Source organism: Poecilia formosa, unplaced genomic scaffold (genome assembly GCF_000485575.1).
Source record: "Poecilia formosa unplaced genomic scaffold, Poecilia_formosa-5.1.2 Scaffold117, whole genome shotgun sequence".
Classification (NCBI taxonomy): domain Eukaryota; kingdom Metazoa; phylum Chordata; class Actinopteri; order Cyprinodontiformes; family Poeciliidae; genus Poecilia; species Poecilia formosa.
The window spans coordinates 1,251,544-1,266,117 of record NW_006800056.1 but is presented as its reverse complement, the minus strand read 5'-3'; the positions used below and the strand labels follow the sequence as shown (position 1 = coordinate 1,266,117).

Genomic DNA, 14,574 nt, shown 5'->3' with positions numbered 1-14,574 from the left:
GATTCATGCAACATGAACACATTCTGGTTTTTAGCTACCTGGTTTCTGATTCATGAAACATGAACACATTCTGGTTTTTAGCTACCTGGTTTCTGATTCATGAAACATGAACATATTCAGGGTTTTTTTTCTTCCTTTTTTTCTCAGATTTAAATTGAAACTTTGTCATTGAAGATGTTAGTTTTTGCTTCTCCAAACCGAACTCAAACAGAGCTCTGGTCATTTCTATCAACCGACTGTCGCCTTAAACGTTTCCTTTCTACTGTTGAGCTCTGATTAGCATGAAGGGGATTTTGATTGGAGTGAAAGGGGGGCAGAGGGAAAGATTGGGACTCATAACAGATGGATATTCGTCTCCAGGGCAGGCTTTTCCTGCTGCTGCTGTCCCCACGGTTGGCTTCATTACCCTGGGCTCCTGGTGCCGCCTCGCTTGCTGGCAGCCTGGCTTTCTTCCTCATTAATTGGGTTTGGTTACATTAAGCCCCCTGGCCAAGGGGCAATCCTGCTGGAGAAATATTCCGTTTTTAGAGCCTCACTCGAAGCCGGCAGAGTTCAAGCGGCTCTGCGGATGGTAATTGGTTATTTATTTAGGCTTCTGCAGGTTGGTCTCCAAAAGAGACGCTACTGCAGGACGATGTTTGCTCTCTTTTGTTGGACACAAACACACCTGGTCCTGGGATGACTGTAGGAATTCAGCAGCCGGCACACCCTTTGCTTCATACGCAAACATTTAGCATTTACAGATGCTTTGAGTCTATTGTCTGTGGAAATAAATGGTCTGGAGAAGGGAGTGGGCGCTCTGATGTCACCCTGAAAAGGTTCTCCTCAAGTGGAAAACGTGTTGCCAGGTTGGGTGGGTTTCCGCCCAATTGGGATGCTTTTGAACATGTTAGGCTGGAACAAACTGCGATGCCTTATTAGGGCCATTGTAAAGGAAGAAAGGAGGAGTACATTTCTGCCACAACACTCAGAAATTTTTAGATTGATCTCAGAAATTTTCTAGACAAAACGTGGACATTTCTGACTTTAAAAAGTTTAAAATTTGCTACAAAAATCTAAAGTATTTTGAAATTAAAGTCAAAAATTTTCTAGAAAAACTTGGAATGTGCAAAAGCCAAACATTTTCAAATTTTAGAACATTTCTAAGATTAATCTAAAAATTTCTGAGGTTTTGGTGGAAATTTACTCTTTTATTTCTACCTACGTTGGCCCTAATACGTCGTCATAAACCCCAACTTTATTGGGTTGTTTTTTTTAATTGGAAGAAAAACACAAGAGTCAACACAAGTATTCAAGTAACAGGATGTCTATCTGTGCATCAGTGAGGAGTTATTTCCATTAAATAAAGTTAAAATTTGGGTATAAATTATGTTTTGTATGCCGGGAGTTGTTTGGATTTCGGCAGTGACTCCTTCCCTGTTTTCAGTCATTTTCTGCAGAATTATTTCTTATTTTTAATTCTATGCTAGCTTGACCTTGTTAACATTAACATGTAGACGTGTTGTGGAATTTGGTGCGTTTTGGTTCAGTGAAAATAAAAAAAGCGAAGCACATGTGAACTTTCTGACAGGTCAGATGTTTTAAATGATTTAATCAACCTTTGCTTCATTCAGACGATCACTTCTTAATAATCACAAAATAAACATCAAACCTGAAAACATGAAACTGTGACGGACTGAATCTTCTGGTCTTTGTGTGGGGAAACGTTTGCGTGGTTTTTGGTGTTGAATCCTGATACACTAGTGGAGCTGTTGTCAGTTAGTTGCTATGGCAACGGGTCTGAAGAGTGCGTTTTTTCTGTATTTTCACTTTGCTGTGGCACTAAATTAATAATACCTACATCTCCAGGTTTCATTTCGTTGCCTTTTGATGGCAAGTGAATGAATCGCCTTTTTGTCCTCCAGCGTTGTGGGCATGTGAGAAATTTCCGGATATTTAATTGATGGTATCTGGCGCTCCCAACACGGGTTTCATTAGAGGTTGAGATTTGCTCTGTTTCTTTTGGAGTTGGGCTGGTTTCACTGGAAACTGTCAGTCAGATCTGGCAACCTTGAGTGTGAATTATATCTCACAGCAAACCATTTCAGCTGCTTGCCTCATCTGTTCACATCCCATGCTGGGTTTGCAGTGCATCTTTGTCCTGTAGGATTTCGGGGAGTCGCCTGGGTGTGTTTCGGGTGAGAAGGGTTTCTTTTAGTGGGCAGATTTAGCAGCATGGGAACCCACCACCGCCACTCGAGCTGCCGACTCCCCAGCTGTTTGTGAAACACCTCACACCGTTTCTACTCTCTTGATTGTAGCCGCCGGCTCCAAGAGTCCTCATTGCATATAAATTACAGAAGTGGGAAGTGATTATTATAAAATTCCCGCTTTCGCCTTTTTTCCCCCCACTCCACTCTGCAGAAGTGCTATAATTGAGTGGAGTACAAAAGCTGCGCTGTGAGGCGGAAGAAGGAGAGGATGGTTCAGAAGGCAACATTTAGGAGGGGTGGATGGTTCTGGTGTGACGTATTTCTCATGATCACCCGCCTTTAAAGGGACCAAATAAACGCCCACAGCCTCTGTCCACCCAGGGCTTCCTGCCAGCGCCGGTTCCAGACAATAAATTTCACCTGAAACCACATCTGAAGGCCCAGCCAAGCCTGGATATGATCAGTCTTCTCTGTCTCCCTTCTTCCGCTCTTCCTAAGCAAAGAAGAAGTCCCACACTGCAAAAACGGTAAATCTTACCAAGTATTTTTGGTCTAGTTTCTAGTGCAGATATCTAAGTACACTTAAAATAAGACAAAACTAACTTAGCAGTAACTTTTCATCAAGATGTAGGAGCTTGTTTCAAGTCAATAATTCCTTCATATTGAAACAGTTCTAGTTCCACTGGCAGATTATTTCTAACAAGACATTTTACGAAAGTTAGAAGTGAAGAAAATCTGCCAGTATTACTAGTATATTTTCATCAATATTAAGGAATGGGACAAAACAAGCTCACATATTGTAAAACGTTGCTTTTCAGTTAGTCTTGTCTTATTTAAAGTGTTCTAAGATATTTGCAGTAGACACTAGACAAACATAGTTTGGTAGATTTTGTGTTTTTGCAGTGTAAGCCTATTATTTGTCCAGTGAAACGGAAAGACTTCCAGTATGGCTGCCCTCCACTGGAGCTTTTGGAGTCGCTCATGGTGGGAACGAGACGGGATCACAGCTCAAACAAACTCAGTGTCTTTAATTAGTTTGCATTTCAAACCAGTTTTTTCCCTTTCTGTTCCTAATTTTAGTTTATTTTAAAAATATCAGAGGCACATTCAGGAAGCTGATGTGTGTTGCTACATAAACATTTCCTGGTTGATATTTTTCTGTATCTTTTCATTGATAGTAACCAAAATAATACAATAAGGCGACAGTAGTCCTTCGGAGGGAACTCTGTCTACCTACACCCAAAGCCAAGTTGGTGAGACAGCAAGTCCAAAGAGAAAACTTTTGGCGTCCGGCTGTCTAGAGAAACTCTCCGGTTTCTCTTTGGGAATCCCATGGCATTCCCAGAAAAAAGGGAAATTCTGGGACTGTCCTGAAGTCCCCTTCAGTGGGAAATGTCTGAAAACTTTCCAAAAGAAGGCAACAGGTGTAGAGTTTTCATCCAACTGTCATGTGATTTTAGATAAAACTTTTAAAACGTAGCAAAACAGAAAATGTAAATTATGCCTCTACAGGTTTGGGTTGAATCAAGCAGGCTGGCGTAATGTTGTCAGTGTTGGCGGAGCGCACAGCTGTAACAGGCAGGAAGTAAGAAGCTGCAAACTAGCATGGAAGAGAAATATGGAGAGAGGTTTTCAGAAAGCTGTAATTGTTTTGTCTTATTTGTTGGCGATGTGATAAAGTGTCTGGAGACGTAGAGAAAGAAATGAGTCCAATGGCAGAAACGACTGATTAGTAATGTGAGGTAAAAGTTTGCTGCATCAGAACTTATTCGACAAATGTTTCCACCTCACCTCTAGCAATAGGGGAAAGGTCATGCCACCAGTTTGACAGTATTTCAGATATTTAAACATTAAAACTAATCAATAAATATCGATATTGACTGATATGTAACCTCTGTATCTTGACACGTTTTCCAGCCATATTGAGCAGCTCCAAAGGAAACACGGTTTCCATTAGACCGTTTTAGGATTCTACCTCCACGGTCCCGATTGTCCCAGGAATCGATCCGATTCAGGGTCCAGAACATTCCTGCTTCCCATCCCGTTGGATGAAACGTAGGACGAAGTCGAAAACAAACTCATCTTCGCTCCTTGATCAATGCCAGGATGTTGTTCCTGAACTCTAAAGAACCGACGCTCCCCGTCTTTGGATTATACATCTTAAACTGTCCCGTTATCGATGACTCTTCTTTCCTCTATAAGGAAATGTTGTTGTCGTTCAGCCAAAAAGCCATTTATTCTGTATTGGTCACAGGTCTGCAGCTCTTCCATGGTGGATTTGCCTTTCTTTCTCCCTGAATGGAAGCTGTTTATTGGGAACTTGATGAAAAATGGGATTTGACAGCTGGAACTGGGAGAAGCTGAGGAGCTGCTCCTCCAGAGTTGGTCACTTCCAGGAGCTTTTTCTCCTCTACAAGTTGAGAGACTTTCGGGTTCTTATCTCATTCCCACAGGAGAACAAATGGGAGTGGAGAGGATTAAAATAATACGGGCGAGAAAGCTGTAATTTAGCCTCCAGTGTGGGCATGTCCTGCTCCCTTTGGCCTGGTTAGTCCGTCCCTTCTGGTTTAACAGCCTCATTAAGAAGGCTGTCCCTCTTTGGAGACACTCCCACCTTCCTGGATTATCCCGTCACCTTTGACCCTTTGTGACTGGAGGTCAAAGAAGCTGTTTCACCTGAGCTGAAGCTCAGTGCTGGCAGTTTTTGTTTTCCCTGAAACAGGCCACACATCAGAGAGTCCACTGCGTCCCGTGTTTGATGGAGCGCCGCGAGGCTTAAAGCCGAGCTGGAAAGACGAGGAGCTAAATTGGCAGAAGGGATTGGAGCCTCGGCCTGATTAGGGAGCCGGGGTAAATGATGCCTCGTGTGGTCGGGGACGCTTTCGTTTCATGGTTAGGACGTTCCCAAAGGGTGATGGAAAGGAGAGGGGGGCCTTAAACCGAAGCTGGTGCCAGCCTGAGAGAGGATCGCAGAAACTCAGACATTCCAGGCATCCCGTGTTGGAGAGGTTTTATGAAGTGTGTGTGCGTGTGTGTGTGTGTGTGTGAGTATGATGAGGGAACCAGTCACTGCTTGGCACTGTAGGAATGTCACTTTAGCACACAAGTCATTAGACAACAATAAAAGCAGTTTGTTATATCGTCTCTTTAAGAGAATTACTTTATTTAAAGGGTCAGTAAATTGTAAAACCCCAAAATACACAGAGACGGTGGTGGGAACACTTCTGCTAAAGCGCTAACAGCAGAGCTAAGTTTTTGTTTAGCACTTGCTTATTTTAAAAACATTTAGCGCACGTAACACAATGCTTAACTGGTTAACTGGCTTCCTGAATAAACAGAAGCACATATTTTTACTTGCAGTTCAAAAGATGTTCCAGACAGTGAAAAAGTGAGAAAAATGATCTTTGTTACATAAAGTGCTGGGCACTCTTCAGCTAACACGCTAACAGTGAAGCAAATTTACGTTTAGCGCTTGATTATCGACTAAAGAATGATTCAAATAGTTAGATGTTTATAGTCATGCTCTTAGTTTGAAGTTGGCTGAAACTGTGCAGCAGCTCCATTTCCTCTTCTTTTGTTCTCTTTTTTCAACAATAATTATATTTCAACATAAGAAGACTATAGAAAATGTAATTATGTCAAAATTAAATTGTTTCTCGAGGGTTGTAGTTTTTCAAGGGCAGGCATAACATGGATTAAAGTTAGCGCTTTAGCATTAGCTTTTGCTAATTACTGTGTTGTTGAAGTACTTTAGCATTAGCTTCTGTTAAATATCATGTTGATATAGTTCTTTAGCGTTAGCAGAACTAATGTTCATGATTAGTGGTTTATGGTTAGCACAGCTAACTGCCCACCACGGCACTGAGGTGATAAACAGCAGGGCCTGTTGGACTGATTCATGCTGTAGCCTCCATCTCTTCATGTATCAGATCCGACTGCCTTCGACCCATTATTCCCAATAATGGGAATAATGTGTTTTAGGTATGCTAAAGCACACCTTTAGTTTAGCAACGTTTCTATTTAAAGCGCAGTCTGCCTCTAACCTTGGTATGATTTCTTTTATTAAAATCAGAAAGTGCATCAAAGTTCATCCATGTTGTGTTTAATGACCGGAAAAGGTGGCGGTTCTTCATCTTGATAGAACCGTCTGGAAGTGCGGTGTTGATAAAACCGAAGCGGTGCGGTGGACGCCGCGTCTCGTCCAGGCGCGCCCCAACGTGTCCCGCATTTAGCCGTACTTCCTGTGGAGGTTTGGACTGCAGCTCGGCTCAGATGGCGAACAGTAGATTTAGCATGGCTGAGTGTTTCCATGTGTGTGCTGCAGATGAAGTGGTTAGCCGTTGTGGGTCGGGCCGGTTTTGGACCGGTTTCCCTCTGAGGTCGTCTCTGTGAGTCAGCTGGGGATGAAAGTTTACAGTCAGGCCGCCGTTTGCGTGATCACCCGTCTCCTAAAAGCTGCTGCAGATATTTTCTGCTTTCTCTCGTCAGTCCCCCGCCCTCCTCTCCCTCCCTCATCCCCCGGCTCTGGCTCTGTAATGAACTCCCCTTATTCACCAGCTAATGACTGCCTTTGATCCTCCGCCTCAGACCTCTGCTCCAGCTCTACCTTGCAACTCTCTGATTTCTCTCCCTCTCCTCTGCGCTCCGCCGAACACGCTGCTTCTTTTCGCTCCTCCCGTTTGCATCCTTTGACTTGTTTTCCCGGCCTCCCTCCAGGGAGTCGGGGTTTCAGTCCCGCTGACCTAGGCTAAATAAAGTTTGGAGCTACCAGGCTTCAAGACGAGAAATTTACGAAATTATTTCGTCCTCCTGAACAAAACTTTAGAGACCGGAACCTGCAGCTGCGTTGCGTTATCCGTGCGTCACGCAGCGGCAAACTGAGTCATGTTGCAAATAACGTAAAGCAGATGAGTCTAATGGTTTTCACGTCCTCCTTTTTGTCTCCTCAGTCCAACAAAGTCCCGGTGGTGCAGCCGTCCCACGCCGTCCACCCGCTCACGCCGCTCATCACGTACAGCGACGAGCACTTCGCCCCGGGGTCCCACTCCGGCCATCACCCCCAGGATGGAGGCAACAAACAAGGTAGAGACACGCTGACAGCAGCAGGACGGTGATGAAGATGTTCAGCATCTTTTTTTTTTTGACATTTAAAAGTGATGGGAGGAACGTTAAACGGGCTGCAGTTCAGTTTAAGACTTAATTGTAGTCATGGGGCGATGAAACTTTCACTGAGGTCTCTAAAAGTTTCTCTCATTGTTTAAAGTGTTTCTAACGAGGGAGCAGGGTCGGCAGAGGAAGTCTTATAGAGCACCACAGTGCTGCCCCTCCCCCACCTGATGCTGCACACATTTTCCTTGCTTCTGTGTAGCGAACCCGTAGTATTCAAAGGGTTCTGGACCACAAGAACCAGGAAATACTTGAAACTCTCTTCAGAAACAGTTAAGAAAGTTCAAACACCAAATAATATGCATCCGGTTCAGTTTATTTTCATAGCAGCAGTTCACAACAATTTATCCAAAATCAGAGAAGAAACTGGGCTAGCAGTGCTGAACTGAGATAATAAACAGCAGGACCTGTTGGACTGATATCGTCCTTCTCTTCATGTATCATATCCAACTAATGAGCTAGCAGTGCCCACCAAACCTATGTTGTTTCCTTCAGAGGTTCTTGGTGCAGCGCCCCCAGAGGTGAGGAGGGGAACAGGTTGCTCAATGGGTCTGATTGGGTTGACTCAGTGCAGTGACACAAACAGCCACAGCAGATGAAAATGTAACAAATGTTGCAATTTTGGAACCCAGTGGAACTGAATTTACCAAACTATCAGGTGTGAAAACACCATTAATCGAACTCCAGTTCATTTGCCTTGAATGTCCGGTTCATTTGGGGAGGAGTGAATGCGTACTCAAACTAAAATAGCAAACTCTGGTCCACCTACAAACCTCAATATGGGTTTGGTTGAACTAAATTCTGATGCGGTTCAAATGGAAATGTGAATGCAAGTGGACCTGAGACCGCAGGAAGTGGAGTACTGTACAGGGCATTCTGGGTAAATACAACCCAAACAAATGCGCTAGTCTGGCGCTAGCTAGAAATGGATTGTGATCTTGTACCAAAGACAAATGACAAATCCTCCCATCGCTAAAATATGATATAGCTCCATTTTTGTTTATATTTTGTGAAGAAGGAAGTTGGTCTCGGTGTCTGTTTGGAGGTTTCTGCGTCATTTCCTCCCATAGTTCTTGGCGCAGCGCCCCCACAGGTGAGGGGGCGCAGTGCCTGTTCCCCTGTGCTGAGGGAAACAGGTTTTTCAATTAGTTTGGTTTGTTTAACACAGTTCAGTGGGAAAGAGAACCGAACCGGCTGAAAATGTAACAATGATGCATTTTTTTGTCATCAGTTGGAGAAGCCAGGTGTGAAAACAACCTAAAGGTCCAAACATGTAGGATTAAAATATAAGAGGCAGGTAAACAGGATCACAGAACAGAGTAGCTTAGGCCCAACTGATTCACTCATCACTGGGTTAAAGAAACATATTTACAATACGGTTCTTATAGAGATTAAAACAAGACGATAGACGACTTGTCATGCAATTATAAATTTGTAAAACAGCTAAAAGAGTTCTCAGTTTGCTCAGGCCTTAAAATAAACCCAAGTCGCCGTCTGATGACAAACGAGCAGCCTTTGATGAAAGACTTCAAGCTCTGGAAGAAAATAAAGCGCTCGCTAAAAATACTGCAGCGACACATTGTTGAACCCAATTTTTATTTAACTTGTGCAACGCTCCAGTGTTTTTCTTCTTCTTCTGATTGTCGCTGCTGTCAGGAATCAGTAGAGACGCGCCGACCCGAAGGTGTCACGGTGAAGTGGGATCTGGTTTGAAGCCGCTCGTCGGCCGGCCGCTCCCTCAGCTCGGCTCGGTTCGGCTCGGCTCGCAGGAATAAGATCAAGCTGCAGCTCTGACAGTTTGGACGAGGCGGCGCGGCCCGCACAGCTGGAGGCCTTGGCAGCTTCTCCATGATGCTGAGGAAAGAAAAAAACGGCGTTTCGTCCTCCACCTTCTCGCTTTCTTCTCCTGCGATGATGAAGATGATGAAGACGGGACCGGCTATAAATAATGCTGCGGAGCGGAGATGTGAGGAAGCTGTGCTCCACATACGCCTTGCGTCTGCCAACATGCGCTGTGATGTCGAAGCATGAAAGAACAAACAGGAAACAAATAAAGAAAAAACTAGATTTCAGAGAAAAGGTTTCTACTTTTCACATCAATTCCTGACAATAAGGAGAGGAAAAAAATCCCCAGAGGGCCGTTTTTTTTTTTCTTCCTGCATTTGATCTGCACTCTCACAACCCAACAGAAATCCACGTACAAGCAATCTGGCTGCAGAATTAGCTGTAAATGATTTCCCCAGGCGTATTCATGTGTATCAGTGAAGCTAAGCTGAGGATGCTTAAAACCAAATCTCTCTTTTTAAATTTTTTTTAGCTGTCCCTCTTGCTCTTTCTCTCCCTCTCGAATCGACCAATAGCTGCTCTGCTTCCTTCAGAGGGCTCAGACTTTGATCTGCTCGTTAATTATGAAAAACAATCATGGATTTTCTCATTATGAGCTCTAATATGCACGGGGCTGCTGTGTGGGATGGAAGGTCGAGCGGAGGGAGGGGGCAGAGGAGAAGCATGTTGAATTAAAGAAATGAAGACGGGGACCAGAATTAGACGGATCGGCGGCTTCCGGTGGGAATGTCTGCTGGATTTCAGTGGCAACGAGAGGAAAACAAAGGTTTTCTACAGGTGAGAGGGACGAGGCTAGCGCACAGAGGAGTGTGAGGTAGCAGATTAGCCACGGCTCTGCAGATGGGAGCCTCCCACTCGGCCTTCCTCTCTGAGGAAGAGGATGCAGGCCTCTGCAGACCTTGGCTGGGAATGATAGAGGAGGAAAGGCATCTGACCTTTTCTTCCCTTTCATGTCACTGGATTGCGCTATGAAAAAGGCTTCCCATAATTTTAATTATTAATTTAATAATAATTTATTTTCCTTCCAAGTCGCCTGGCTTCCATGTCGTCTTCTCGATCAAACGCTCTCCAGATATCCTGAAGATCTTTCAGTTTCTCTTTGCGTTGATCTATTGATGTCGAAAGTAGAACATAAGTGCAAAATGCATATAAAAGTAAAAAGTCTGGAATCCACTTCCACCTTTTACTCTGATACCCCTGAATAAAATCCAGTGTTAATAGCTGAATTCAGGAATAATCTGATTAGCAAACATAAATTAGTATATGCAGCTTTTTTTCTTGAGGGCTGTGGAGGTTTTGCGTGAATTTCCAATCTCTCAGATTCACACAAAATCAACAGGTTTCATGAATAATTGGGTTTATTCAAAAATGTTGGGTATATTAATGTTTTCACACAAATTAGGCCAAAATTGACCCTTCATAAAAGCAGAAAATAAAACGAATACAAATCTGGAACTGATTTGGGTCCATATGACTTTATCTCCAGTTTAACTAAACATGATTGTTGAAAAACTCCTGCACAGCTGAACCCACATTATCAAATATTCTCAGGCTGTTTTCCCACCAGATTGTCCAGTAGTCTTTGTTCGATTAGGGACCAACAATTGCATCATTTATTACATTTTCAGCTGCTGCGGTTCTCTTATGCAGCACTGCACAAACGATCCAAGCCCTTTGAGCAACCTGTTCCTCTCCTCGTTTTGGTGGCAGCAAGAACCACTGAAGGAATGAAACAACACAAAAACCTCTGAAGAAGAGCCCGAACGCTCCTTCTTCAAAAAAACAAAAAAACAAAAATGGAGTAGAGTCAGATTTTAGGGTTGTTCTGATCAACCTGATTTAGAGCTCGGATATCGATGCGTCAGAGACTGGGTTAGGGTTATATATATACTCTGTATAACTTGTCTTATATTGGTTTTTTCCTCTACATGATGCATTTTTTGACAAATGCAAATTTTACTCCAAAGTTGCGTATGGTCTGGGAAAATACTGCACATGAAATATTTTGAAGTTTGATCTTGCTGCATGAGAAAATATGAAAACTTTCGAGGGGCTAAGGTTGGAATACTTTTTGCATGATGGCATGTTGTGGAATCTTTCTAAATAAAACAAAAAATGTAAAATGTCTGACATAAAACAGGATTTAAAGTAGATATCCAAAATGTAAATGTCAACAATTATTAAAAATACAAAAACCCATCAAGTGACAAGCAGCCTAAGTCCAGATTTCTCCAAAAACCTGGAGAAATGTTTATTAAAGATTTAAGGTAAGTCTGGCTGCTTGGGGGGGAAATCGGAACCAAGTGAAGGATGGGTTGAAAGTAGCAGGAAGGAAAGCAGATGTTTGTCCTCCTGCCGTTCTGTTTTTACTACGTTGTGTCACTAAAATAAACCTCTTGACCTTGAAGCTCGGTAGGAGCTGCAGATTGAAGAGCTTAGCAGGGAAAAAGCTTCAGCTATCCAGCTTAAGGAATCAGAAACACTGAAAGGGATCCGGCTCTGCGCACATCCTTTCAGAAGTCAGAAGTCATTTTCAGACCCTAACTGTAAGAACCTTTCACTGTTTAAAACACATTCAGTGTGAATCTCAATGAAATCTGAGTAAAGTTAAACTCCAGGACTTTAAAGAACATTGTTGTGGGATTGGAAGAGTCTCTAAAATAAAATGAGCTCCAAGGCTCTCCAAGACCAAGCTGAAAAGATTTGGCTCGTTATTTTACCTTGAGAACTGGATCAGACTCTGCAGTCCCAGTACTGGACTGGTTTGAGTCTGACTAAAGGAGAGGGACTTCTTGGTTTCAGTAGGCAGCTTCTCATTGGAACAGTCAGAAATCACATGTGGAGGTTTAATCCTGGGACCCCTCTTATTTAATATCTACATGCTCCCACTGGCTCAGTTTATAGCAGGAAATAAGATTATCTATCATAACTATGCAGATGTAACAGCTCTTGATTTTGAAGTCACCGGGTAACTATGAACCCTTCTATGTTCTGAAATGATGCTTGGAATAATTGAATGTGTTCTGGTGGCATAACTTTCTCCAAATGATCAGAAGCAAAACTGAAGTTTTTTTCTTTGGACCCAAAGAGGAACAATATAGAGTCAAAGCACAGCTTCATTTATTACAACTGGAAACTAGAGAAGAGGCTTAAATCTGACCTGAACCTTCAAAACCACATAAAGACGGTTACAAAGTCGGCCTTCTATCATCTGAAGAGCATTTCCACTATTAAAGGACTAAAGTCTCAAGATCTAGAGAAACTCATCCATGTGTTTATCTTTAGTCGCATTGGTTACTCCCACAGTGTCTTCACAGGTCTGCCTAAAAAAATCTATCTGATCCAGAACGCTGCTGCTGGGGTTCTGACTAAAACCAGAAGATGGAGCACATCACCCCGGTTCTAAAGTCCCTACACTGAGAGAGTAGACTTTAAAATACTGCTGTTGGTTTATAAATCACTGAACGGCTTAGCACCACAATACATTAAAGATCTGCAGTCATTGTATCGACTTTCCAGACCAATCAGGTCCAAACATGGGGAAGCAGCATTCAGCTTCTATGTACCACAAATCTGGAACAAACTTCCAGAAAACTGCAAAACAATCGAAACACTGAGTTCCTCTAAAGCAAGGCTAGAAGTTTAGAGCTGCCTTTGATTAGTAGTAACTGGAACATTGATCAACATATTTGATCATTTTGATGATGGCATTGGACAAAATGTCAGGTTTTCTATTTGTTTTCATGACTATATTATGTTTTTAAGGTGTTAAGTGCCTTGACTAGACTTGACTTGACCTTTTTTATGACTGTATGCTCTGTATCTGAACACGGTTTCTGTTTGCAGGGATGCCCAGGCATCATCCTGGACCAGACATGCCCAACTTCTACTCCCTGTCTCCTGGAGGAGTGGGACAGATCACGCCCCCTCTGGGATGGTGAGTCACACACGGCGGTTCTGGGTGATTAATGCTGATGCAGAGCAGCCGCTGACTCTGGTGAGCAGAGCCGGTCTGCAGCTGCAGCTGCAGCAGGGAGGTCTGCGTCTGGCTGGTTCTGCAGCGCTGCTGTGGCTCCGACCGCACTGCACATCCAGCTTCCCCCCTGCTGCTGCATCTCCTTAACCTCCATCAAAGCTTCTGAAGCACTCGTCTCTTCAACACTCGCTCTGTGATTGAGAAATACGTTTCCAGCCTCCTTTTTGTTTTTGTTTTGCTTTGTTTCATCTTTTTTCAGTTCGTGTCAGGCTGAGTGAAGCCATGTGGAAAGCAACACACAAATGTGTTAAGCCAGTCATTCATCCTCTCTTCCCTGAAAATCTGATTACCTCCAGCTTTTGGCTCCATTTTACATTTAGTGTCACTTTTGAAGACGAAAATCAGTTTTGCCAACTTTCTTAAACCATTAAAGGATTTTTAAACCATGGTCACATTTCTGCAACCACTGCGTAGCACCCAGTAAGATTTTATGTTTTTGTGTTGTGGTTCCAAAGTATTTTTGTTTAGTTTATAGTCCAAATATCTTGATACTCTTAAAATAAGACAAAACTACCTTACAGATAGCTTTAAGAGCTTGTTTAAGTCAATAATTCCTTATTATTGATGAACAAGTACTGAAAGATTATTTCACTTATAACATGGGGAAAATGTCTTGTTATGAGTGAAATTATCTTCCAGTGGAACTAGTACTTTTTCATCAATGTTAAGGTAGCCAAAAGCAATATGCTAATTTCAAACATGTTGATATCCACCATGTGTCAAAGACGCAATATTTGCTGCAACATAATGTATCGCCCTCTACAGTGTCAGATTTTTTTTATTTTTTGGAACTTTACTCTTGGTTTCAGTTGTTGCGTATCGCTAACTCTGTTGCTATTTATTGACAGTTAATGCTAGAATGCTAACCTGTATTCAAATTATATCTGCCATTGAAAGACTGAAACCCTCGAGCACCAATTTAATTTTGACATAATTTGCAAGTTATACAAAGTGCTGAGATATTTACTTACATCTGTATTTTGCTCTCCGAGTTATTTTGTTCCTGTATGTTTCTTGTTTTAGATAAAGTTATTGGGGGAAAAAATGATAGATCGCGAGGGGAAGTACTTTCACTTCAAAATAAGAGCATAAATATAAACGTCTAACTACTTGAGTTCTTAATAGTCAATAACAAAAATTCAACACAGATGTTGAACATTATTGAACTGAAAGTTTACAAAATAAAGAAGTAAATTAGAATTTATCCGTAAAAACAGAGGAAGCTAACAGCGCTAAACGTTTTCAAATAAAAAATTAGCTCTGCTATTAGCCATTAGCAAGTATTCTTTTTGTTCTGCTCATTTAGCTTTAGTATATAGTTATATGCTATAAGAA

General features: G+C 42.4%; 1 protein-coding gene across 1 annotated transcript in view; it reads left to right on the top strand.

Annotated features, from left to right (window-relative positions):
• lef1 (lymphoid enhancer-binding factor 1) overlaps nucleotides 1–14,574 on the top strand; it is an 87,805-nt gene that overhangs the window by 50,458 nt on the left and 22,773 nt on the right. Inside the window, exons 4-6 of the mRNA XM_007560636.2 lie at nucleotides 7,142–7,274; nucleotides 13,050–13,140; nucleotides 13,439–13,453. Of these exons, the coding sequence (XP_007560698.1) occupies nucleotides 7,142–7,274; nucleotides 13,050–13,140; nucleotides 13,439–13,453 (239 nt within the window). The remainder of the gene's footprint in view (nucleotides 1–7,141; nucleotides 7,275–13,049; nucleotides 13,141–13,438; nucleotides 13,454–14,574) is intronic.